The following is a 27,273-nucleotide window of genomic DNA, read 5'->3' as shown; positions in this document are numbered from 1 at the left end:
TGCCCGCTGAACAGAGAGCCCGATGCGGGGCTCGATCCCAGGACCCTGAGATCATGACCTGAGCCGAAGGCAGAGGCTTAACCCACTGAGCCACCCAGGTGCCCCTAGACAAGTAGACTTTAAAACTGTGTTCACATCACTATGCATTCCACTTGTTTGGTTACTCATGTATATTACATGGCCATTTCAGAAATCCCTAGAATAGTCTGGTACACTAAATATCAGTTGTGATTTTTAGCTCTTAACCCCACTGTGTAGGATTCTGGTCTGAAGTAAAAAATCAGAAATGTGGTCACTCTTACTTACATTTTCTCTGGAAACTCAGAGAATACAGTATCAAAGAAAACATTTTAAGGCATGAGCCTTTTCTGCTCTTTCAGTTTTCTCAGCCTGTGACTGATGAGAAGGACCCCCCCGCCCCGCCACCTACCATGCCAGGGTGTAGGAAGAGAAAGAAATGGAAGTCAGTAACATGTAACAGGTACCTTATAAATACTGCTAAAGGCCTGACCTTTGCCAGCCATATCTAACATTTTTCAACTTTTCAAGCATGGTTCACAAACGAGGCCAAGGGCACCACAAAAGAATTTACTGAAAATATAAGCATTCAAGTGACTTTTAATATTAAAATAATTTATGGAATGATATATAAAATCATTGCACATGATAAATTTCCTTAGTCTCTACTTTTAAAAGTTTTCAACAACACGTCTGCTGCTAGTCCTGGGGACAGGGCCCCACTAAGAACCTTTTTTTCCATAACAGGGATCTGTTCCCGGATGGTGGGATGGGTCCTGAAATGTTCTAACACACTTTCCTGAATGAGATTCCACATCCAAACTTTCTGCTGCCTCTGCCGCTTGGCTGTCAGCTCCCCACTGGTAAGCATGAGGTCCTGGAACTCTCTCATTTTATCCCACATTTCACTGATGCCCTCTCCACTTCTGGCGGAGATACGAATTACCTATTGAAAAGGGAAGAACCAAAACTGTTTTACTTAAAATGACAGGAAACATCTTCTTAGGGTCTCTGATATTTACCAATTAAGTCTTACAGTCTACAAAAATAGGTAAGTGAAAACGGAGACATTTTATCACTGTGTCGAAGTAAACTATACCCAGAAATAGACTGAGGTCACTTACTACGATTACTATGTGCAGAAATAAGACACTGATTTTAGGTCAAAATGTTTAGCCCACAGGCTTATTTTGATGTAGGATTGCTCAGATGGTTTTCAGACGCAACATGGAGGAGCTACAAGAGGGTCACAAGGATGGGAAGGGCAATGCTGGGTAGGTTGCCCCGAGGCCTGAGTGCTAGGGAACAAAACTACAGTGAGAAAACAGCCCCATTCCAATTCAGCTCGGCTAAGAACCGAACACCCAGCACCTGCACAGGCCAGATGGTCCTGTGCCCAGGGCAGACAACGTGGATGGGGGAGCTGGGGAGTGGGCGGTAAGAGAGGTCATCGCTGCTCTCACCTGAGTGATACTGGCTCACTCTTTAATAACAGAGTGACCTCCTGCACAGAAGGCCGCCCACATCTGTATCCGTGTACCATTTATTACAGAACTGGTCTTTGCTTTTTCTTTATTGAAAATAGCACCCAGCAAGCATAATGGGGAGGGAAGTGATCACATCAAAAGCCTCTTGTCTCCTGCTCAAACTCTGAGATAGAGAATCAAATCACTAACCGTTCCATAATCTTCAGAAGATTCCTTTCAGAATGGATTTGCTATCACTTCCGAATGGCTCAAGTCAAGCATTAAGCAATCTAATCTATCCCCTCATATCTGGCTTTTGACATCTTGTGGTTGAAGGATTATATTTAAAATCATGACTACCTGCTCTGGCTTTGTCATAATTTTTAAATTGTGATCTCACATCCAAGCAGAGATGGATTACGTGTGGCACGGGACTCAAATCTTCTCCTCTAATGTGCGCAGTCCACTCAGGTGGGGAGCACAGAGCGGAACGCAAGCTGACCTTGGGTCTCCAGACTTCGGAGCGCTTGCGGAGTAACTTCAGGGCGCTCACATATTCTGCCTGTATCCTTCGAGCCGGCACAATCAAGTCTCCGTCAGATTTCGTGATGGCCACCAGGTCCGCCATCTCAATTATACCTCTCTTGATACCCTGAAGAGAAAAAGAGAGAGATGTATCAAAAACATTTCATTTAAATAGAGCAAAAAATGGGCGACCAGTCAATGCTAAGATTTTGAGAGTCACACACTTCATTAACTAACTTTACCTCCACATCCTCCCAAGCCCTGGGTACCAGGAACCACAATCACTTAACCGTTGGGATTATGGAAGTCATCTATAAGATCTCTCCCAAATTTAGAGACTAACGTGAGAAAATACATTTACAACTAGAGGAAGTACATCCTCAAGACACAATAAGAATGAGTGGCAGGAAACAAGTCCAGTTGTCTCATGATGGATTCTGTCTCTCCTAAGCTAATGCTGCAAGACGCAAAACCATCCATCATTAAATGCTTACAGGGTAAAGATACCTATCGCTAACATCTGCATTTCCATACACAAAGTCTTCGAACCTTTCCTCAAGGTTTATAATTTTTTTTCCAATTTGCATTTGAGGAAAATACCCAGATAGCTAAAAATGCCCCAGTCTCGGTACTACAAACACCCACACCACAGTGGTCTCTTTTGGCTGAACTATCCAGGTGCTCCATTCACTCCCCCTGCTGCCGGTGGAAAAATCTAAGTTGTAGGATTAGCTCAAGGTCATAAATTTTGTTACTATAAGTTAGGAAAAAACACAGAGAATGTGCCTTTGACTTGGGCATTTTAGCTAATATGAATGATTTTTCTTTTTTTTATTTAAGAGACAGAGAGAGCACGCATGCATACTAGTAGGGGGAGGAACAGAGGGAGATGGAAACGCAGACTCCCCGCCAAGCAGGGAGCCCCATGCGAGACTTGATCCCAGGACTCTGAGATCATGACCTGAGCTGAAAGCAGATGCTTTACCAACTGAGCCCCCCAGGCGCCTCTGAATGCTACTTCCTTTGCTTACATTACCCCAACTTAATTTACAGAAACACAACACTGGCAATGTGTACTTTCAGAGATGTATACTTTGTGTTTTGGGAGGAAAAAAGGCAACATAATCACCTGCAATTCATCTCCTCCTGCTGGTGGCAACAGTAAAACAAACATGTCAACCATATCCGCAACGGCAAACTCCGACTGGCCCACGCCTGAGATTGTAAAATATTCATAGCGATTAGACTTTCTCAGCTACCTTGACCGCCATTTCATTCACTCGTACTCAAGTACCCACCACACACTCAAGCTGATCCCACTTTGAAACCCCCACCTCTGAGGAATCTATGAAATGCGCTGCCCTATGAGCACACCTGTGACCCTTCCCACCTCTCGCCCTCGCTTATGTAGCCTTCGTGCTGGCTAAATAGCGAACCTCGAGATGCCCATTCTCTCCGCCCCCTCGCAGCTCTTTCCTGGCTTCCCTTTCACCAGTGAGCGGCTTGAACAGTGTGGTTCTAATCCTAGACCATGCCTATCAAGACTTTCGGCTTTCTGGCTTTCTGATCCTCCCAGGAGCCCTGCAAAGCCCCACCCATGGCGCAGCCCAACAATCCGTGTTCTCTCTTCTGTAAGGTGCCGGAGGAATGGCTCAGGAACAGGCACCACGGGCGGGGTCATGGGGTCTACTGTCCGCTGCCCACTCCGCACAGCCCGGCAAAAGCGGAGCCGCCAGGCACCCTCAGTCCGCTGCATTCCCATTGCTTGCAGTGCAGTGGCTGTTACAAACATTCACTGGGCCGTAGTCTTCCTCATGATGATGCCCACAGCACCTATTTGGTGGTGAAATAAAGGCCAGACCTCCCTCAGCATCTCCCTCTCCCCAAATGCCAGCCCTGCTCACTGCCTCCTCTCCAGTCGCAGCGTAAGAAGTACCGGCCAAAGATTAGCGGCTCCCTCCTCCCCACCTCCTCAGCCCGGCTCTGCTTTATCTTTAAGCTCTCCTCAGTCTACCGGCTCCTGTCGCTCAGCACCTCATAGGAACTGTGCTCAGGTCCTTCTCATTGAAAACTAAATGAACCAAGAAAAAAAAATAGGACAAAACCTCACACAACCTCCTCCAATTATCACCATATTTCTCACTTTCTTTATAGCTAAGTGTCTAATAAGAAAAATCAATGTATGCTCATTTGTCTTCACTTCATTACTTCACATTAATTTCAATCCACTTAAATCTGACTTGCACATCACACGCTCCACTGAAACCTAAGGGTCTGCCCTTCGCTGGGGTGTCCGGGACTTCTAGCTGTCCATTCCGTATTTATTCTTCCCCATTTCCTTACCACAGGGGTTGTTAGGAACACTGACATACCAGGTAGGAGCCCACGGTCACCAGACCTGGCTTCCGCCAGGTCTTATGCGTGAAAGCAAAAGTCACCACATGGGGTTTCCAGGAAAACTCTATAAAGGGGGGCTAACCCAGCCAGAGGTACATCTCTTCTGCTGACCCCTTACCCCTCCTTCCTTACCCTCTACCTCCTGCTTGGAAAGTGTATGTGACTGTTAGAGCTTTATCAGCTGTCTTTTAACTAAGAACAACCCTGAGGAGGGAAACTAAGTGCTGAAACTGGAGAGCAGAGACAGAAGCTGGGGACACTGAGGGCACTGTGGGGCCACCAGGCCTACTTGGGCCTGCCTGCCTCTGGGCTTCTTCTGTTTACAAAAAAATAAACCACCTTTGCTGAATCACAGCTCTTCGAGTCTCTGGGAGAAGCAGTCAAATGCAACTTCTACCCAATGCACTTGGTTTTTATGGTTCTCTTCTCTCTTGATTCTCCTACTACCACACGGGCAACTCTTCCTCCATCCCGCCCTACATGGTGGAGTTTCTGGTCTCCAGTCCCATCTTTCTTCACCCCCTATGCGCCTCCACACGCTATGGGCTACGTATTCTGAACAAACCGTGGTTCTATAAATTGGCCATGCCCTCTCGCTCTCTTTATTTCACTCTAGTTCCTCCTTCAACACTGAGCTCAACCGTCACCTCCTCCCAGAAGTCTTCCCTGATCCCTCAAACCCGAGTCAGGTTGTGGCACAAACATTTATCACTCAGTAACAGTAGATTGTCTCTCCACAGCCTGTGAATGTCTTGGGGTTTCCATTTCAGTATTTTCATTGTGTATAACTATGTACTAGGGATAGAAAGGTGAAAAAAAGCATGGCCCTGTATTAAAGGGGTAACCAACTATGTATATTTTTGTAGCGAATATTATAGACATGTGAAATGTGCTTCAACACAACAGGTGTTAAGTTAATGTATTGTTTTCAATGCTTACAGTTCTCCTTTGGCATTTACAATATGTATCACAGTTCTCCAGATAGATGGCTTTTCTTTAAAGGTCAGGATTAGAGCCTGCATTTTCATATCTCCTATAGAACCCAAGATATCTTGTATTTTATTATACCTTTAGGAAATATTCGCTAAAGGAACAAAATGATACTAGTTGTCACTCATCTTTATATAGCATTCATTATAATAGTATTTTATTGTTATGAAATAGAAAATCACACTCACCTACGGTTTCAATAAGAATGATGTCATATCCCCCTCCTTCACACAACAGAATAGCTTCATTTGTGGTCCTTGTCACACCTCCTAAAGTACCACTGGTAGGAGACGGCCTGATGTATGCATTCATATCTCTTGATAACTCAGTCATTCGGGTTTTATCACCTAAGAGTGATCCTAAAACACAGAGTTTTCTAATCATGGAACACCTATAAAGGCCAATTATCAATCAGCTAATTAATTCCCAGGTGAAGTGCTTTAGGGCATTTCTCCCCAAATCTCAAAATTATTTCATATTACTGAGCTTTAGTGCAACACAGCATATATGATGCAAATTAATCGTTTCAACATTTCAAGCCCCTCAAAATTTATAATGGCTTCCCACTGACTAGAGGTTCACATCCAGATTCTTCAGCCTAGCACTAAAGGACCTCAGAATGCAGCCCTACCTTACCTGTCCAATTTCAGCTTCTACTAGTCCCCAAATCAATCTTCCATTTCAGCCAAGATGGTTTCTTTACTGTCATCTTAACATTGTTGCCTTGATAGTTTTCAAATGGGGATGAGTTTGCCCCCAGAGGAAATCTGGCAATGTCTAGAGAGATTTTTACTTGTCAAAACTGGGGGTAGGATGCTATTGGCATCTGGTGGGTGGGGGCCAAGATACTGCTAAGCATCCTTTAGTGTCAGGAAGCTGTCCAAAACAAAGAATGTCATCAGTGCCGAGGCTAAGAAACTGTGCTTTAATAGAAGTTCCTTGCTCATGGAACCATGTTTTACATATTCTCTAATGAGAGCTTATTCGCTGTAGGAAATTAATTAGTTAATTTTTTTAAAAAGATTTTACTTATTCATTTGAGAGAAAGAGAGAGAGCATGAGCAGGGGGTAAGGGCAGAGGGAGAAGCAGGCTTCCCGCTGAGCAGGGAGCCCAAAGAGAGGCTCCATCCCAGAACCCTGGGATCATGACCTGAGCTGAAGGCAGATGCTTAACCGACTGAGCCACCCAGGCACCCCATCAATCAATTTAATGACTGTGGATTAGAACTAGTGATGTTCTAGGGCTTACTGCAGTATTTTGGCAAATATCAGTACTCGCAAATTCTAGAAGACTAAATGCCCTGGAACTATTGAACTTACCTCAAACTTTTACTTTCCTTTAGCCATATACCAACATTTGAAGGTGTAGTGCTAGTCTAACCCACACTTTAATTTTCCCTCTGCCTAAGACCTAACTTCTCTATATAAAGTTGATGCTAAACATTGAGAAGGTCCTTAAAGATATGGTCTTTTCCCTTGTGATTCCAGTTTAGAGTTCTCACAGTTCTCTAATTCTAGAGCAGACACCTACCACATATCTCAACTGCTTTACTGCACACAAAACTTTTTTCTAAAGTAATTTTCAGCATGAAATCATCTGTATAAGTCAACAGTCTGCCAAAGCTATACTTTAACTTATTATCCTATAGATCCTAACACACTGAATTAAAGATTATGAAATTACTCTCCCATCTAACTGTCTTAGCCAGTGAGTCAAAAACTGTCAGTTGCAGACCCTTAGGGAGGTCTCCAAGCTGCTGCAGGGGACCTGTGAATCCAAAGCCCAACAAGGACTGACTAGAGACCAAAAAAGTAATGCTTTTCAACTTCAGCATCGTGCTGTTTTTCAAATGTAACTACTGCAGCAAAAATAAAGTAGAAATGGAAACTTACAGTGCCCTGTTAATCCTCAAGTATTTTCTTTTTTTTTTTTTTTAAAGATTTTTATTTATTTATTTGACAGAGATCACAAGTAGGCAGAGAGGCAGGCAAAGAGAGAGGAGGAAGCAGGCTCCCCCGCTGAGCAGAGAGCCCGATGTGGGGCTCGATCCCAGGACCCTGAGATCATGACCTGAGCCAAAGGCAGAGGGTTAACCCACTGAGCCACCCAGGCACCCCAGTATTTTCTCTTTCAAAGTCTATATATTTTTTCACCTGAGAAAGGGAACTTCATTTTTAGTTTAAGAATTAAAACCACATGGCCATGCAACTTTAATCAGGCTCTCTTGTCACCATATCTGCTACTACTATCTCAAGCTATTATTTTCTTTTGCTATTTCAAGTATTCTAGAATACAGTGAAGGTGAGAGGAAAAAAAGCCTTCTCATCTGTATGAAAATGAGAGCCACTATAAAAAAATTATTTGCTCAAGTCCTTACCTTTAACAAAGTAAGTTCTTAGACTGTAAATAAGACAATACATTCACATGGCTTTAATCTTGAACCCTGTGAGTATAATTTTATTTTATGGTTAACATCTTTATTATTGTGAATCAAAAACTGTACATGTTTTCAGCTAAAGTTGTCAATGGGTGGTAACAGGAATTGCTGTCCACCTTTCAACTGACCTAAAGCTCTTTAAATATGATTATATCATCTCTCTTTTTTTAGCATGAAACCCACAGTATGCAAACCAAACACTTCCACAAAGTGCCCTGTCCTTTCCCCTTACAACACACATTACATTGTAATGGCCGGTGTTTACATGTCTGTTTCCATCATTAGATATACAGCATGAGACTAAGAGGACTGTGTCTCAGTCACCATTACATGACACAGTGCCTTCCTTGTACAATGCCTCCCCTATAGCAGACATTCAAATACTTGTTAAATGAATAACTGTAATGTGAGAGGAATAGGGAAGAAAAAACTTTCCTGGGGCGCCTGGGTGTCTCAGTTGTTAAGCATCTGCTTAAGTCATGATCCCAGGGTCCTGGGTTCAAGCCCCACATCAGGCCCCCTGCTCAACAGGAAGCTGGCTTCTCCCTCTCCCACTCCCCCTGCTTGTGTTCCCTCTCTCACTGTGTCTTTCTCTGTCAAATAAAAATAAAATAAAATAAAATCTTTAAAAAAAAAAAAAAAGGAAAGGAAAAACTTTCCTGAGTATTTACATGGTATGCTTTATGTTTTCCTTAAATGATCCTTTGGGGAAACGAAGTTTATTCATTTTCTATCTCATGAGCTGCCAATTAAACTCGAGTGACTGTGTGCCCTCAAACCAGTAAGCAGTTGCTGAGCCCGAGATATACACACCACGCTAAGTGCTGTGGGGGGAACAGAGGTGTATTACACGGTCCCCCTAAGGGCTTTCTGTTTCACTGAACATGTAATATGAACAGGTGACAAGTTATAAAGAGCAATAAGATTTTCTTTTAAGATTAAGAAATGTTACAACAATACAGGAAAAAAGGTGAATGAGAAGATGGACACATTTTCTGAACTGCAGAGGGGGTGATAGAGCAGGGGTGGGGGCGGGAACAGGCGGGAAGAGGGCCTAGTGTCAGCTGTGAGAGACAAAGAGCTGAAATTTGCTTTTGGTTATCTTCAACTTCTAGCACATATTTTCCTAGTTCTCTAAGTACCCAAGCTCCTCCTGGACTCCCCACAAACTAAGAAGCCCAAGGCCCCAAGCTACCTCCATCTCCACCTCGCCCCCCCAAAACTCCTTTCGGTGAGATCAAACTCAGCGAGAGGTTAGAAGTTACCGGACTGTGCAAATTCCCATTAAATTATAAGAGAGCCCTAGGAGACCCTGCTCTGCAATTAAAAAAAAAAAAATCACCAATACTCACCACCACTAGTACAAGAAGAAGGGTCCACAGCTAGCACAGATAATTTGTGCCCTCTCTCAGTAAGCATTTTTCCAAAATACTCTATAAAGGTTGATTTTCCAGCACCAGGGGGCCCAGACAATCCTGTAGTAGAGAGAGACCTTCTAATTTAATGAAAGAAATAAGATCAGCACAATGTTAAGTTCTATTGAAATATATTACCTTGACTTTCTCCTAATGTATTAATACCATCATTAATGTATTTTAACATTTCCTAAAGTAAATGAAAAACCATTTATCTAGTTCCTGAGCAACAGGGATATAGGAAGAAAACAATTCTGAGTTCCGTACGTTCTCCAAATTTACTTTGTAAAAGGGCAAAATATGATCAGCCCTTTTACTATAATACAGATCTTTCTGGACAGACATCATTGCTTATGTTGTTAATGTGCTGCATTTCCACACCTGCCCACCGCATCATGAGCAGTAATTATTCCACCTACCCCAATGCTGGACACTTGATCTTCCCATTGGAAAAACAACTCAATACTTTGGAAATTCCCAGTAATTGAGAGAAAATAATTTCCCACTTATGAAAGACAATTTTTTTGCATCTTACCCATAACTCAAAATATGAGATTTAAACTGAATCCTGAAGAAATTAGTTTGTCTTAAGAAAGGGAGGAAATTCCCCGCTTGGCGAGTTCACAGAGCACAGCAGGTAAGAACATGCACTCTGGAGCCGGGTGACTGGTTCTGGTTCTAGCTCTGCCTCTTAAGAGCTGTGTGATCCTGGAGAAGTTACTTAGCCATTCTGTACCTGAGTATACTCTGCAATCAAATGCATATGATAGCACTTACCTCTTCAAGTTGTTGTAAGAACTAGATGAGTTACTATTTGCAATGTTTAGAACAGTACATGGTATAAAGCATATAAAAGTTAAGAATTTAATTGTAATTGCATTCAAAAGTATGTGTAGGTCATACGGCATGCCCAACCTTACTGTAATTTTCAGGGCAGGTCTCTTCTCTGCCTTAAACACTGTATGGGTGCTGAACAAACACCTGTTACTTATAGTTATGATGGTGATAGAAGAGCTACAATAAAGACACAGGTTCATCTGGCTTCATAAGACCAAAATGAAAGAACCAGAACAGCAATGAAAATTTGTGAGTTATTAGCTTCGTGGGAGTTGCTGGTTAACTCCGTATATTTCTAGGATGTTTTCTCTTCAAATATCCATTAGGTATAATAAGTAAACACTTTGTCATAACTGGAATTTCTCTTTGGGAGTCTGCTGTTTTGTCTGTCACATAAAGATTATTAACAATCAATGTAGTACTCTCAAAATGAGAGTTCCTTCAATAAGGGCAGAAGAATGGGATGTGTGAATAATGCAGGCTCCCAATATCAGTTGGTGAACTCTTTTTGAAATAATCTTCAAAGATGCATATCCTGTTACCATAACAATTAGGTTTTAATCCCAAATCATTAAACTGAGATATAAGTCTAATACAATGCCAGTCAATTTTTAAGTGTATTTACCCAATCCTCACAAAATTTCTGCACTTTGTCCATCATTTCAAGTTCTTTTTGGTGGGAAAGTTGATTGGGATCACCTACTCTGCCATCGTGGAAGCCACCTAAACATATCTAAATTGTTTAAAAATGCACAATTTAAAAAATAAAGCCAGCTTATTTGCAATTATAGAACCTAGTCAATTGTTCAAGAAATCAGGTGAATTTCTAATATTTTTAGACAGCAAATGAATAGGGTCTCTCCTTTAAAACACATTTTGGTATTGAGATGGCTGTGCTTAGAGCCAAGTAACTCCCAGAAACTCTAACAGAAAGCACCTGGAAGAAGGGAAACTTGCCCTAGAAAGACTAATGAAACACCTAAGAAGCAGAATTTTGAAATGTGATAAGGATAATTATAGTTGATATAAATACAGAAACAAGGCATTCACTTTGGACTATCAAGCCGAGTGGAGTAAACCACTTAACAATTCTTCATATGCATATGGTCTATTCTGGGAGCCACAGGTTCTTGCCAAAGCAGAAATATTATTCTCTTAAAATACAGAGCCTTGGCTCAAATGACCATGACATCCCCCCACCAACTTAACAAGAACAATATTTGCAAAAAAGAAAAGAAAAAGAAAGCGGGGGGTGGGGGGGGGATTAAAATCCAGCCCAAAATTCTGGAAAAAAAAAAATAAAGAATTCCCATTAGATTGCAAACTATTCAGACTTATTTTAAAATAGAGAAAACTTAGAAAAATATTTACTGAAGAGACTAAAAGGAAAAAAAAAAAGACTGACCCACTCGAAATGCTAGTGGTTTTCCCTTATTTATTTGTTCTTGTTCCCTGTGGTAGACTAATACTTTCTGAAGAAGCACCTGGGCTAACTCTTTTTTCCTCTTGTGGGTTGATTCTATGAGAGTTATGGCCTCTGCTAAGCAGGCTCTGTGCCCTTGGATTAAACCGGTGTAAAGTTTATCCACAAATCTTTGTTCTTTATCAGAAAGTTCTTCTGTGTGTTCCTTTAAGGTTGTTTGTACACATAATTTTCTCTTTAAACCATTTGACAGCAGCATCCATTTTGTACAATGGAGTCCAAGAGAATTAAACAGCCGAGCACAAGGGATTCCTGATCCGAGATGAGTACTTGAGTGAAAGATGAAGCGGTAAGGACGGAAAGGTGATCTTAAAAGGCCTTTTAGGAAACTCCGGTGAGAATGCTGCAGTAGCATGGGAATATTCATTCTGTTTGTAACTGCAGAAAACACTGGATTATTTTTTTGGCTCAATGTGATTTGTGACTCCCTAGAAGAAAGAAAAACATATTTTTGCCAGTTCAATATACAATTAAGATACTGAAGTTAGTAAAACTGCAAGCTTAGTGTTTTCCCTATATTCTAAAACACACATAATCAGGCTTCTTGGCGGTACAAATGGGTGAAAGTTTCTTACCAAACCTAAGAGAGATGATCACCCCCCTGCCTACAGTTAATATTCAGAGTAGCCCAAATGATGGATTATTGCTCTACTGTAAAACAGAATGTACATTAAAATTTTCTTCTAAACAAAAAATAAATATACAAAGCTCCTGTGAGGGTAGAAATTTTATGTCATGCTTATTTTCTTCTGTCTACAGACTTTACAGTTTCCTCAGATCAAATGGACCTGATTTTGAGGCTCATTCAAAAGGTTAAAAAAAAAAATTCCTCTGATGCTAGCCCTTTATTCTTTCTCTACCAAAAAAAAAAAAAAAATGTGATTAATAGCATAGGCACTTGAGGCATAAGCTTGGATAAATGTAAGCATTCAGTGGGCTCACCCTGGAACATAGATATATGCAAAGAATGTGCTATAAGCCCACCATTACCACCACCACGACCACCACCATCACCCCAGGCCTTCATGTGAAATGAACTGTGAGGTTTGTATGGTAACTAGGTCACTGTCTTTCCAAGTAGGACCCAAACGGCCTGGTACTTACTAAAAATGCATATTCCCAGGCCCACACATCAGCATCTCCATGGGTCAGTAAGCGCACTGAAGTCTGAATCACTATGGAATTAGATGAGGATGCTTTACTTAGATTTACGGATACTCTCCACCTCAAGCTGTATTCAACACTGAAAGCTGACACAGTCATGGAAAGTTAGAAAAGTACGGAGTGTACGAGCCATGGCCACAGTGAGTCTCTGCCATGTCGGCTATCGTGCTGTTGACCACTCCAGGCCTCAGCACCCTCTTGAGTTAAGAGAACAGGACAGCTGTGAGAATGAGTTCAGTTAATTCATGTAAAGAGCCTCCTGTAAAAAGCTTGGACCAGTGCCTAGCATAGAGTAAGAGCTCAATAAACATTAGCTTTTATTATGATACCAATTTATAAAACATTAGTAAAAATTAGGTCAGAGACCTAGCTTCCAGTGACAAACTAAAATTTACATGCAAATGATACATATGGCCTACCAGATTTGGGTTTATGACTATTTGAAAATTTGGGTTTTCAACTATCTCAGAGCCGAATGAAATAAACTACTTTATTGCTCCGAAGTTCCTCTCTAAATTATATTTCAAGGCCAATCAGCATGAAATTAATTTCACTAAATAACATTCTCATAGGAAAAAGAAGACTATTTTAAGTTTTTTTATTGTTAAAACTATAACTGCTCATCATTTTTCTATTTGGGGGGGACAGGAGAGCATTATGCCATCTTTTTTGACAAAATTAGTCTTATTCTAAAAGGACAATTTATGGAAAACTGTATAAAACGGCTCAAAAAAAAAAACCATTTAAAACATCCACTACCACACTTCACACAAAGGTATTTAAAACAACTCAGTTAAGAGAGGATCTATTTTGGAAGTTCTCTTTAAGCACACTCCTCAACAATATCATTGCCATTACAACAGCTTGGAAGCTCATGGGGAAGAACTGTATTTTTACTTAGCCACTATTTTCTCAGCGCATACTGCTTTTCAGGTCCCATTCTAAGGTTTAAGAATCATAGTGATGACAGTGTTACTGTTGGTGATGACAATGACATTTACTATGTTCCAGTCATTCTACTGTGACCTTCTATATTAGTTTCCTAGGGCTGCTGTGACAAATTACCACAAACTGGGTGGCTTAAAAAAAAAATTATTCTCACTGTTCTGGAGGCTGGAAGTCAGAAATCCAAGTGTTAGCAGGCCTGCACCCCTCTGAAGACTCTTTCCTGTCCCTCCTAGCACCTGGTGCTCCTTGGCTCACAGCTGCACCACATGGCCTTCTCTTCTCTTTGTGTCTCTCCTCTGTGTGGAGATCTGTAACTCAGTGGATCTGCTCAGATAATCAAACATGATCTCATCTCAAGATCTTTAATTTCAGGGCATCTGGGTAGCTCAGTTGGTCAAGTATCTGCCTCTTTGGCTTTGGCTCAGGTCATGATCTCAGGGTGATGAGACTGAGCCCCGAGGTGGATGCTGGATGTGAAGCCTGCTTAAGATCCTCCCTCTTCTTCTGCCCCAGCCCCTCATCAACCTGCTCACACACACGGTGTCTCTTAAAAAGAAAATCCTTAACTTAATGGCAACTGTCATCTGTAAAAACCCCTTTGTCCAAATAAAAGTCACATTCACGAGTTCTAGGGATTAGGACATGGGTATATCTTTTTGAAGGCCACCATTCAATCCACTATACCTTCTTAGGAGGACTGTCACATTATATTACCCTAAATGACATAATCCCAGCACTTCAAAAGCCCACGGAATAATAAACACCATGTCCAAAAAAACCCACAAAGTGCTGTGGGAACAGACAAAATTATAGAAGCTAATTCTCCCTAGGGAGTAGGAGGTTCAAGTCATGGAGGGGTCAATGTCAAGGCTGGGTCTGAAAGGATTAAAAAAAACCAACAACAATAAAAACAAACAAACAAAAAAACTAGAGGAGGCGGCCTTCCAGACTGAGGACTTAAATGTAGAGTCACAGCTGGAACCTGGTCTCTTCCCTGCCGTATCAGAGAAAACTGAGCAATTCAGTGAGACAGAAGCCTGGTGTATATATGGAACTAGTGATAGGAAATGAAGCTGGACCAGGATGTAAATGGAGGCTCCTTACTGACAGTGGAGAAATGACAGAGATCTTTACAGAGATTAGTGACACAGTCAACTTGGGTTTTTAGGGAGATAACACCAGGAGCAGTGGTGAGAAGTCAAGAGGAATCCAACCCTGGTAACCTAATGCCCAGTTCAGGACACCCTAGAAAGACTCAAAAGAGAGGAGAAGGACCTGAACTTAGGCAGGGCATAAAGGGAAAGAGAAGTCAGATTCAAGACCCTGTTGTCCACTTTAGAATCCTCAAAGCTCACGATGGAGGCTGGCACATTGCAATTGCTGAAAAAATAAACAAAAAAGGCTGCTGACCTGAATCTACCTCATTTCCCACCAGCCTGTTACTCAAGAGTTTATAAAACATTTCCAAATACTTCTCACTTTACCCTCCCAGAAAATTTTATGACAATTATTATTATTATTGTTATTATTTCTCATGTAACAAGAGTGAGTTAGGTGACTAATGTCATAGCCAATGAGAGGGCCAGGACTCAGACCCAGGTCTTTTGATTTTATGGCACTTTTTCTTAATAAATTCTTTCAGGATCAAGGAGAAGTCCTTTTGCTAAAAGGTAAAGAGATGTTAGTAACTCTGTCCCCACCAAAGCATCTTTTAAAAAGTGTGCAGTGAGGATGCCTGCTCAGTAGGTTAATTGTCTGACTCTTGGTTTTGGCTCAGGTCATGATTTCATAATCAAGCTCAGTGGGGAGTTTGCTTCAGATGCTCTCCCGCTGCCCCTCACCCAAGTCTTTAAAATAAATAAATAACCTTTTAAAATTAAAAAAAGGAAAAAAAGTGTGCAGTGATAGTGATGGCATTAGGACGAGCCAAAGAACAGAGAAAGAGGAAATGATGATGAGGAGACAAAACATTCTTACTACCAAACCTAATCCTCAGGGAGAGGAGACATTTCTCCCATAGGAGAAATGCTATCTATGTTGTCTAAGAAAAAAATATAACTATCTAAAATATTCCCTTTAATTAACAAATTTTACCATGACTACCTCTTGTTACCCAACAAAGCTCTGGTCAAAAAGAACAAAGTAATATGTTGAGAGAGAAACAAGATTATAAAGCATTCATTCAACAAATATTTGACCATTTACCATGTTCCATGCAATAGTCTAACAAGGCAGATACAACAATGATCAAAATAGAACAAAGTTCTTGACCTCATAAAGCTAACATTCTAGTAAGGGAAGACAGACTATAGATGTATATATAAGACAGCCAGTGTGGCTAGACATGAATAAGGAAGAGGGAAAGTATAAGGCCAAAGAGGGAGTCAGATATACAGCCATAGATATGACTGGAGAACTCTGTGAATGAGAATGAGAATGGAAGCAGTAGGACGAAGGAGAACCTGATTGACTTCTGTTCTAAAAGGATCTGATGGGGATGCAAGAACAGAAATGGGGAGACCGGCTAAGATTATTGCAATAATGCACATGAGAACTGAGGAGGACATGGACCACGTAGGGATGGTGTTAAATCAGATTCTGGGTGAACTCTAAAGGACCTGCTAATAAATGAGATGTGGGATGGAAGGGAAAGAGAGCAGTCAAGAATTCAGCACAGGTTTTACCCTGACCCACAGCAAAGATGGAGTTTCCCTTTAATGAGCTTGGGAAGACCACAGAAGGTCAAGTTTCAGGTAAGATCAGGCATGTTTAGTTTCTGTTACATTAAGTTTGAGATGCCCACCAAACATCCAGGTGGGATCCTGAGTGGGGAGATGCATTACTAGCATAAGGAAGAGGTCAGAGCTTATGTGTAAATTTGAGAATCATTAAGTATTTAGGTGTTAATTAAATCCATGAGAACAAATGAGATTAGCAGAAGAGTGGCTGGAGATCAAGAGGTGTTATACCATTTCTCATAAAGTTTTACACACATACACACACAGAAATATATGTCAAAATGTTAATTTCATCTATAGGTAAGTGGTATTACAATGCTTACATGTTTTTTGGCTAATCATATTTTTCTGTTGTAAGCAGAATAATGCCCCCCTCCCCAAAGATGTCCAAGTTTTAATGCCTGGAACCCGTGAATATGTTATATTAAATGGCAAAGGGGAATTAAAGTTGCAAAAATGCAATTAAATTTTCTAATCAGCTGACCTTACAATAAAACTATTATCCTGGATTATTCAGGTGGACCCAAAATAACACTAAAGTCCTTTAAAGAAAGAGGGAGGTGGAAGACCAAATGATATCAATGTGAGGAAGATTCAGCCCACCTTTGCTGAACCTCTAGGATAGAACAAAGGGCTACCAATGCCTTGATTTTAGCCCAGTAAAACCAATGTCAGACTTCCGATCTACAGAGCTGTAAGATGATAAATTTGTATTGTTTTAAGCCAATAAGTTTGTGGTTATTTGTTGTAGCAGCAAAAGAAAACTAATACAGTTGCTGTGATTAAAAAAATCTTTTTGAAAGATAAAACAGGGAATTTGTATACTTTCAATAAGAAATGTCTAATAACTGCTTATGATTTAATTTTTACCTCTGACTGCACTTATAACCTATAACTTGCTTCCTTCTGCACTGAGATTTCTTCATAATGTGAGAATCAAAGTTGATGAGTCCTTGAACAGTTACTATAACCGTCAGCATGCATTACATTCAATGTATATTTGTATGTCAATTTCTAAATTAAACATAAAACTAGCATGTATACTTAAAAACCTAGTAAAAAGAATTATGTACAAAGTGAAAAAAGTGATAATCATGTTTTAGCTATGCTTCTATGCACAGACATTCTATCAGAATCACCACTTTAAGATACAAAGTTCAATAGTACTCTGAAATGATGTGATACATGTGGGCTAGTAACCATTTTGAGCACAGTAGCTTAAAAAAAAAAAAAAGTCTGGGGACACATGGGTGGCTCACTGGGGTTAAGCGTCTACCTTTGCCTCAGGTCATGATCCCAGGGTCCTGGGATCAAGTCCCACATTGGGCTCCCTGCTCAGTAGGGAGTCCGCTTGTCCCTCTCCCTGCCACTATGCCTACTTGTGCATGCTTTCTCTGTCAAATTAAATAAAATCCTTAAAAAAAAAATAACAAATAAAAGTCTATATGCTCCAACAAAAATTAGGTGTCTAGAATGCTTATCTTCCACTTTTTTGCCTGACAAAGTCCTACTCAGTTCAAATATCCCCTCTTCGAGGACACACCTTCCCCCACCTCTCTCAGGCAGTCAGTTGTTCCATCTGCAAAGTTCCACAGCCTTTTATTCATCTTGTTTTCTAATTTATCTATTTACAGATCTCTCCCCACCAATTCTCATCCCTCAGCCTAGCTTATGATCCTCCCAGAGAAGAGACAATGTCTTATTCTTAGTTTCCTCAGAATCCAGTAGTGTTAGGCACATGGTAACCTGTTCAATTTTTTTAAGGTTCATGAGTGGATTCTCTACTTACGTCGACCTAATATACTAGAAAGGAAAGTTGGAGTAACATCCTTACCCTGTGTGATCAGACAATCTTTACTAAAAACATTCTACCTTCTAAGTTCCCTGTTTTGAATCAAGGCACCTCTGACATCTAATGATCCCAAACAGAAAACAGAAAAATAAGTATGCAAGGAATCAAAACCCAGTAACAAGAGCTTTACTAGATGAAAATATGTCCACTTATAATAATGCAAGCAAACAATATTCCCTAAATAAATGAGGTGAATAAAAGTCGTCTAGTAAATAGCATGAGGTTGTTCTAACATTTAGAGCAGTTATTTTTTACAACAAATTAATCAAAGTTTTTCACAGAAAATCCATGCCAACTACCTGACATAGACCAGTATATTCTGGTTTATACTGCACAGTTTATCACAATTTGGGATTGTGAAGTTCTCTGTCATTTGATGCCAATACAAATCTTAAAAAGCCTTTTAAGTGAAGAAGAGCCAGGAAAAGGATATCATTTTCCCCCATTCTTTGCCAAAACCAGAAACTATCCAGATGTACATAATTCAAGGTTTTTACACCTTCAAATCTCTCCACGGGGGCTGATTTTCTTGTTGTCCCCAAACCTTCTGGACCATGTGAATGGTTGAACAGCAGCTGCTACCTTTCATTGACCATTTATTATGTGTGAGACATTTCTGCATACACTTCTTCAGCTAAGCCTCACAACAGTACACAAGATTCTATTTTACAGATGAGGCTCAGTAAAGATATATTGATTAACCAAGGCCTCATGACTAGTGGCAGAACTTGGGGAAAACTACGGATTTTAAAAATCCAGATGTACGTGAAGAAAGGTGGTGTCATGTCACACCAAGGGAATACCAAATAACCCTCTATATTTAAAAATGGAATGATTATGGCAAGCTGTTTATCTTCATTTTGTTTTTTTATTTCTTTTTTCCTTCAGGCAAAATGAGAAATTGGTTTATGTTTTCTGTGCAAACCTTATCAGGACATCCCAATAAAGTATAAGGTGACAGAACAGACCAAATTTCTACAATTTTTAAATGTTTTTCACTCCACAGAGAATAATCCACACCTGATAATTAAGTGCATAACATAAACTCATTAATTTAACCCCAACCAGATTTTAAAGAAGTCCATAATTTCTTTTAAACCATGTAAACCATCCTTGTATGAACAACTCTCTACCCTTTTAACATGTCACTGGCAGAACAGACTAAGTCTACTAGAGTGGCAAAATCATGGAAGTAGAGACTTCCCATCTGCTTGTGTAACTAAGCATCTATTCCTGCTTTCTTATGGAAAAAAAGTTTTAAAACTTAGCCAATAATCAAATCAAACTGTTTCAATGAATTTTCATGATTCCCGAGAATCATGGAGGTCTCATCCTACAATTTTGAGTACTACCAAAACACAAGAGAAATATCACAGCATTTACAACATTAAGATCCCTCAAAGCACTGCCATTCTTAATAAACCAGAATGTTAATTTATTAATATATAATGAAAAATGTCGAGTGGGCAAAAATACTAAAGTGAGTAGGCTTTGCCTGAGAGCCTACTCTCAGGCAAAAAGGTTTATATGGACAGCAGCATTTTAAGATTCACATTTGTTTTCCTCCAGTCTCTTTTTATTTTTTTTAGAGAGAGCAAGCGCCCAAGTTGGCGGGGGGGGGGGGGGGGGGGGTGCAGTGGAGAGGGAGAGGATCTTAAACAGGCCCTATGCCTAGCATGGTGCCCGAAGTGGGACTCTCTCTCACCACCCTGAGATCATGACCTGAGCTGACATCAAAAGTTGGGAGGCTTAACCCACTGAGACACCCAGGTGCCCCTCCAATATTACCTTTATATCCATTCCCTCTTCCCCACCTTCCTTCCCACATTTCTCTACTATAATGGCTTTCAAGCTTTGATCAATGTCCATAGGAAGAAATGCATTTACATTAGTTAACACATAGGAATATAACTGAAACAAAAGTTTAACAAAACATTTCTTACTGCTAGTACATGTGATACACTCTAGTACATGCGATACACTCTAATTTATCTTTTCTATTCTGTTTTTTTAAAATGCAAACTGCAAACTACCACAGGAAAAACCTTAGGCTTGAAAAATGCTGATCTACTCTAGATACCTCTATGACCATTATTAACTCATCTTCCATACTACCACTTATCATAAAATGTAAATCTATTTTACTCATCTGCTTAAAATACATAAAAAGTTCCCTCTGCTTTAATCTGTAAAATACATACATAAATTAATTAAATAATTTTTCTTTAATTAAGCCATTCATGTACTCAGCAACTATTTACTGAGAACCTACTGTATGTTAGGTACTGTGCTATACTTTGGTATATAAGTCTAACATAGGTCCTAATATTGTCAAGTCTACAATTCAGCTAAGACAGTTATTACGAAAATATTACACACTCTTTAGGAGTGCTCTTATCCAGCCCTCCAACTTAATTCACTCCCCCCTTCACTTTTGCCACACTGCTGTAACTATTCTGATTTGCACACAGGTCCCAGAAAAACCACACACCCTGGCCATTGTCCACAATGTTCCTTCTGTTTAAAATGCCCTTCTTTAATCATCTCACAAATTCCTCTTCAGCCTTCAAGAATCAACTCAAGTGTCTCCTCTAGAAACAGTTCTCTACTCCCCCTTTCCATGCCCTTTCCGTTGTCACTACCTCTCTTGTCACGTACAGGTCACATCCCTCTATTATAATGCTGGTCACATTGCTTTGGGTTGTTAGTCTTGCCTAGACTGTGAGTTATCTTTGTACCCATAGCATAGTTCATTGCTCACAGAATAAATTAACATATACTATAATTATGTATGGATCAATAACTCCATTATGCTGATTACTCAATTGATGTTTGAAAACATACACTTTTCCAGATTTTTACAGTAAATATATATTTATTTTAAGGATTTTCTTTTTAAAGTCTTATTTCAATATATGGATATTTCCCTTCATTAAAAATTTGCTCAGCAGCAGCCAGTCTGATTTGGGATATTTGTCTTGAAATTGATCCAATGAATATTCTCAATTTCAATAACTACTCTGGTAAGAGAAAGCATATAGGATTTCCAAAATCAATACATTAGGTCAGTGTCTACAGCATGGCACAGTTCATACAGGCAATGCAGTGTTACACCATGTGTTTCCATTTCTCAATGCTAATCCTTTTTGATTTGAAGATACACTGTCAGATGCCATTAATCTGTTTACCATCTCCCACCATCCCCCATAGAGGGTTTTACATTGTCCTTTTCCAATAATCTCAGGAAATTTTGGGAGAGCAGAATGACTTATTAAAGAGAATCTTTTATTTTTAAGATTTTTAAAAATTTATATATTTGACAGACAGAGATCACAAGTAGGCAGAGAGGCAGATAGAGAGAGAGGAGAAGAGGAAGCAGGCTCCCCGCTAAGCGGAGAGTTCCATGGGGGGGCGGGAATCCCAGGACCCTGGGATCATGACCTGTGCCCAAGGCAGAGACTTAACCCACTGAGCCACCCAGGCGCCCTCAGAATGACTTTTTAAACAAGCAACCTTTAAATAAGTCATTGCTATATTAGAGTAACACCGAATACATCCTCAACTCATGCAGGGAATATTCTAAGGTTCTCTATCCACTTTATCACTTTTTCAGTTAAGACTCAGATTCCCAATTTTTACTTCTAGGTTTCTAAATCTGCTTGGGAAATCTCTATTTTTCTCAAGTTCGTCACCATTAAACATTTTTATTCATTCCCATTGCTACCACTGAAGTTCAAATCCAAACTGGTCTTAGGGAGCCTTATTAGGGCTTAGGGACTTAGAGGTCCCTACATCTGAGGGACCTGCATGCCCACACGGCAACAGGCAGCCAAAGGGCAAATGTTTCAAGCACTCACCAGCCCTTTCCATGCCAAATACAGACTTCCTTTAGACATCACCAAATATCTCAAGTTGAGATTTATATTTATTATATGTTTCATGTCTGTTTTGCCTCTAATAGAATACAGCTCTTAAAATAAGAGTTATTCCCTTTTTAAAATTCTTATTACCTTGAACACAAAGCGATATTAAGTGTTTACCAATAAAAGAGTATTTTGAACACTGCAGATGACTCCCAGATGATTAAGAATCTGCACAGGCCTTTGGGAAACTTCTACCGACTTGGAAAAGCTATAATAATCTGTTTTCCAGAGTATATTTACCGGGGCACAGCTCTTAAGAAAGGTAATAAAATAAGAAAATTTATGCCATTTTGGCTTAAGTGGTCTTTCATTTGCTAATGAGAAATATAAATTATTTGAATGCAGCACATCTGCCGGAAAGGACTTAGCCCTCTAGAGTATTTGACAAAGCCTAGATACGCCTTTTGACTTTCAGTTTGAACCCTAATTTTATACCCTGGATTTTATTCCACAGAAGAACTGTTTTAATTTCACTCTTGGGGAGTAGCTACACTGGACGGACAATCCTGCCTTCCTGGATCCATTCTCTGGTTAACCATTCCAGGTTTGGCAGCGGCAAGGGACCAGCAACCTTACCAAAACCTCCTTACTGTGGCACAACGGTAAGCTCTCAACCCTGCCTAAAATGATGCAAAACTTAAAACACGGCTTACAGAGCCTTTCCTTTCTAAGGGAAAAAAAAAAGACGAAACTTCCCTCTGAATCCATTTTGCCCCGCCTGCCTGTCTGTACAGAACCCGCATTCCCAGCATCACCCAATTCAGTAATATTCTCCTTTCCTTCCCCCACCCCAAATCCTCGAGGGGGCGCCCCCGACACCGGGGCGGGCCCCACCAGCGGCCCGAGGTGGGAGCCCAGCGCCGACTCCGGACGCCGCGCGCAACCCCCGCCCCACACTCACCCGCCCGAGGCCACGGAAGTGCGGCCCCACCCCGCCCCTTCCGCCGGACAGGGTTCGCCCCGCCCCGCGCTAGCCGCGGCGCGCAGGCGCAGGGCCCACTGCCGGACGCGAGAAGCCCTGGGGCGCCCGGGGGCCGGTCGGAGGCGTGGGGCGGGGCTAGGGTCTCGGCGGACGTGGCCGCGGAATTCCGGCGTGTGTGTGAAGGGTGCGGGCCTGCGTCGAGGGTGGAAGTCGGCGGGGCCCTGGGAAGCTGTCGGGAAGTGAGGCGGGGGAGGTGGTTTACGGCTTTCGGGTTGCTTTTTTCTGGGTCCGCATTGGGTCGTCCGCCTCCAGATCTCGAGGGTGGCCTTCCTACCCTCTCAGCCTTGGTGCTCTGCGAGGTCTGGGACGGAGCCAAAGTGCAGCCCCGGGGCCCCGCGGCGTCGGGATCCGCCGGCGCAGACCCCGTTCTTCCAATGCCAGAAGCTTCCAGTGTGGGGTAGGGGGCGGGACGTGGGATGCTTGACAAACCTGTAACATCACGAAGACTCCCAACTCCGCAGAGCAGTTTCCAGCCTGTTGGAATAAACGCTCCACCGAAACAGAGCTCGAGTGTTTAAGCCGTGGCATAGTTTTTTCCTCTTGAAAGTTACCATTCGTATTAACGTTTTAACTTGTACTAAAAGTAAGGACCCGCGATTGCCCTCGGAAAGTTGCCGAGGGGGGAGGTTTCCCGGTTGAAACGGAGATGAAAACGAACATGCTTAATATTTGCTATCTCGCTGCCGGACCGGAATGGTAACTAATTTTTTGAAAACCTGTTGGGTTTGTGTAAGTATAAGTATAAGTAATATAAGTAAGTATAAGTATAAGTAATAAAACCTGAATTTTACATGACTTCTAGGGTTTTTAGGGAAAACTGAAGTCTCCCAAATGTATGTTGTAATGTAATAAAGACAGCACCAATAGGCAATAAATAGCAAGGATCAAATTATGGCAAATAGAAATGGTCATAACTGGGGGCTATATTATAATTAGTATTTGGAGCCAAGGCCGCAATACGCACTCCTGCATTTGATAGTCATACTTGCATGCATTGGTGAGGGGTTAGGCCTTCCTCAACCCTTGGTATGGGTTCATTCTTGTTAGACGTAGACCAATTTAAAAAAAAAATGAACTCTTGGTTTTCATTACTGTATTATTGTTCAGACTAAAGGGCCACCACTTTTACCCCAATTGTAATTGGCCCAAGTATAGTCAACTACGGAAAACGAACCGTAAGTCAAAGTGAAGTAGAGGGCCTAGTGGAGAACATGGAAGCAGATCTGGTTTCAGATCTCAGCTCCTGAATACAGTAAATACAGTAAAGATAAAAACTTGGTAGATGTTACTTCATTTCTTTAAGTTGGGGATTCATGATCTGTACAATGGTTTGTGTTTTGTTTTTTATTTTTTGATGTTAAATTTTATGAAAACTGCATTACCTAAGGAGATGAGGAAGTTAATTTTAAAATGACTTTCAATCCTTACCTGGTTTTTAGTCTACAAACTGTTAAACACTTTAGTTCATTTCACTTTTTTTTTTTTTTTAAATCCAGGTGTTTCCTAAACTGTTCTATGGAACATTAGTCCTTTGCAAATGTTAATGGATGCTTTGTGGAAAAAATTTCCTGCATCAGTACTGGGGAAACACACACCTGCTGCTGTGAGGTTTTTGCAGGTACATCTGTGTAGCATTCTTGCCGAAAACACTGAGCCTGAATCTGTGAGGAACACTCAGATAAATTCACAATGTGATCTATTTGGACTTTTCAGTATAAGGTCAAAGCACAGAAGAAATTAAAAAAAAAAAAAAGGACGATCTGAAGTTAGAGCAACTGAACTGGGTAGTATTGTGGATGTTTTTTTAAGTTTCAGAAAAATTTTGTGGACAATTGAGGAATTTTGAACATAGAAGCAAAATTAAATATATTGTTGGCTTAAATTTCTCAGGTATGATAAATTGTGTTTATTACAAGAATGCTTTTATTCTTAGGAGGTGCATGTTCAAGTCTTTAGAGGAAAGATCATGATATCTGTTTGGGAACTTCATTCAAATAGTCCCTGCTTAAAAAAAAAAATATGTATGTAAAGAGAAAACAGCCCTGTGTTAATTATGGTTCTAGGTGAAGCGTATATGAATGCTCTTTTCACCCTTCTATAGACTTGAAATTTTTTAAAATTGAAAGTTGGGGAATAAATTATAGCTAGCAGATACTAGCTTTTCCTTTTTTTTTTTTTTTTTCTAACTAGCAATTACTTTAAAAAAAATAAAATATACTGATAACATTTATTTATAGGAAAATACAGAATTCACTTATATACTAGTTTTCTTATACTCTGACCTTGAGAAATGGCATGCTATGTCTAAGAACTATAGGAAATTGAGAAATGACCTCATTCTTTAAGGCATGATATTGAATCTACACTGAGGCCTATTCACTAGAGTAAGGTTCGGGTACATCAGTCATCCCTGCTCTATGCTGTGTATGTTACATTAGAATTTTAACAATATTAATGAATTCTTATAATCTGTTAATAGTTTTTTAAATTGCTCATTTATTCCTACAAATATTTCTTTACTGCTGTGTGCCCAGGCACTGTACTAGGTTCTAGAGATAAAACTGCCATCAGTAAATGTACAGATAAAGTTCCTGCCCACACACAGTTTACATTTGGGGAACAAGAAAGAACACAGGGTAAAAGGAAATACCTATCAAATGATAAGTGCTATGTAGAATAACAAACTAGGGTTTAGAGATTAGGGGATCCCAGTAGGGTGGGCAAATACTACTTTATATAGGGTGAACAAAGAAGACCTAACAGAGAAGGTGACATTTGAGCAGAGATCTGAAGGAAGTGAAGGAGTGGGTAAAGCGTGGACTCAGAAGGGGACAGCATACTTGGCATGTTTCAAGAAGAGCAAAGAGACCAAAATGAATGATGATAAGAGGGAGAGTCATAGGTGATGGAGTCAGAGAGGTAGATGAGGCCAAATTATGTAATATGCTTTCAGATGAGTTTTAGCTCCTTTTTGAATAGACTTTCTGGGAAGCCCTTAATGTAGTGCTAGTATGTGTAGAACATAGAAACTGCTAGCTGTTTTTGTATTCATTTTCTATTTCACAAACTTAGTGATTTAAAAGAAGACAGATTTATTATAATTCTGTGAGTCTGAAGCGCAACATGGGTCTCACTGGGGTAAAATCAAGATATCAGCTGACTGCATTCCTTTCTGGACAGAATCCTCTCTAGGGAAGGCTCGGTTGCTTTGCCTTTTCCTGCTTTTAGAGGCCACTTACTTCCTTAGCCTGTGGCCCCTTTCTATCTTCAAAGCCATTAACATTGGTCAAAGATTCTCCACTGGTAAGGATTCCTGTGATTAAATTGGGCACACCCGGATAATCCAGGTTAATCTGTCCATACCACAGTTCTTAACCTTAATCACATCTGCAGAATCCCTTTGTCCTTATAAGATAACATTCACAGATCTGACAATTAGGGTGCAAACATCTATGGGAGGGGCATTCTTCTTACCACAGTCTATCCTCTGACCCCCGAAGAGTCATGTCTGTTCACATACAAATCTACTCACCCCCTCCCTCAACCCCTCCAATTGTCAACATATTACAGCATTTCATCTAAATTTCAAGATTACCAGACCTCATGTAAAGTATTTATAGGTGCGCGGCTCTGAGTATAATCCATCCTGGGGCAAAATCCCTTTCCATTTATAGACCTGGGAAACAAGAAAACAAGATGTCTGCTCGCAAAATGCAAGGGAAGAGGAGGCACGGAGGATCAAGTGCAGCCGTTCCCATTCAAAAAGGGAGAAAAATGAAGGAAAAAAAAGTCACCAGTCCCAAACAATGTCAAAATCTAATCAGGCTGTCTCCATTAAGTTTCAAGGCCAGGAAATAATCTGTGGTTCTTGGTTCTGCTCTCTGGGCTCATGGCTCCACTCTGGGCACTGGGAATCACACCATGGACATCTTTGTGTGGTTATTGTGCCCATCACAAGCATCGTTGTTAGATTTAGTATTTTTTTTTTTTTTTACTAATCTTCATTAGCGGTTCCTCAGCTCTTAAGTTTCTCCATTAGTCCCAGTCAAGAGGTTAATTACCTTTACACAAATACAAAATCAGTACTTGAGGAGTAA

The 27,273-nt window shown here is 40.6% G+C and overlaps 1 protein-coding gene and 1 long non-coding RNA gene across 4 annotated transcripts; one reads left to right on the top strand and one right to left on the bottom strand.

Annotated features, from left to right (window-relative positions):
- Nucleotides 1–104: 104 nt before the first annotated feature.
- Nucleotides 105–23,116, bottom strand: MMAA (metabolism of cobalamin associated A). Of its 3 annotated transcripts, none has more exons than XM_047717566.1 (7): nt 23,096–23,116; nt 11,492–11,997; nt 9,187–9,309; nt 5,585–5,755; nt 3,139–3,224; nt 1,987–2,136; nt 105–964 (listed from the first exon to the last, which is right to left on the bottom strand). In XM_047717566.1, the coding sequence occupies exons 2-7, from the start codon at nt 11,934–11,936 to the stop codon at nt 677–679; spliced, it is 1,263 nt and encodes a 420-aa protein (XP_047573522.1). In that variant the 5' UTR covers nt 11,937–11,997; nt 23,096–23,116; the 3' UTR covers nt 105–676. The 3 variants fall into 3 exon arrangements, with proteins under 3 accessions (XP_047573522.1, XP_047573521.1, XP_047573523.1); XM_047717565.1 differs by lacking the exon at nt 23,096–23,116 and adding an exon at nt 20,763–20,830; XM_047717567.1 differs by lacking the exon at nt 23,096–23,116 and adding an exon at nt 13,836–13,855.
- A 31-nt stretch (nt 23,117–23,147) lies between these two features.
- LOC125093008 (uncharacterized) lies at nt 23,148–24,914 on the top strand. Its single transcript, XR_007125128.1, has 2 exons — nt 23,148–23,872; nt 24,673–24,914. It is a non-coding gene; the product is annotated as an uncharacterized LOC125093008 (long non-coding RNA).
- The last annotated feature ends 2,359 nt before the right edge of the window (nt 24,915–27,273 follow it).

Source organism: Lutra lutra, chromosome 2, assembly GCF_902655055.1.
Source record: "Lutra lutra chromosome 2, mLutLut1.2, whole genome shotgun sequence".
Classification (NCBI taxonomy): domain Eukaryota; kingdom Metazoa; phylum Chordata; class Mammalia; order Carnivora; family Mustelidae; genus Lutra; species Lutra lutra.
The sequence above is the reverse complement of the archived record's forward strand: the minus strand, read 5'-3'. Positions and strand labels throughout refer to the sequence as shown.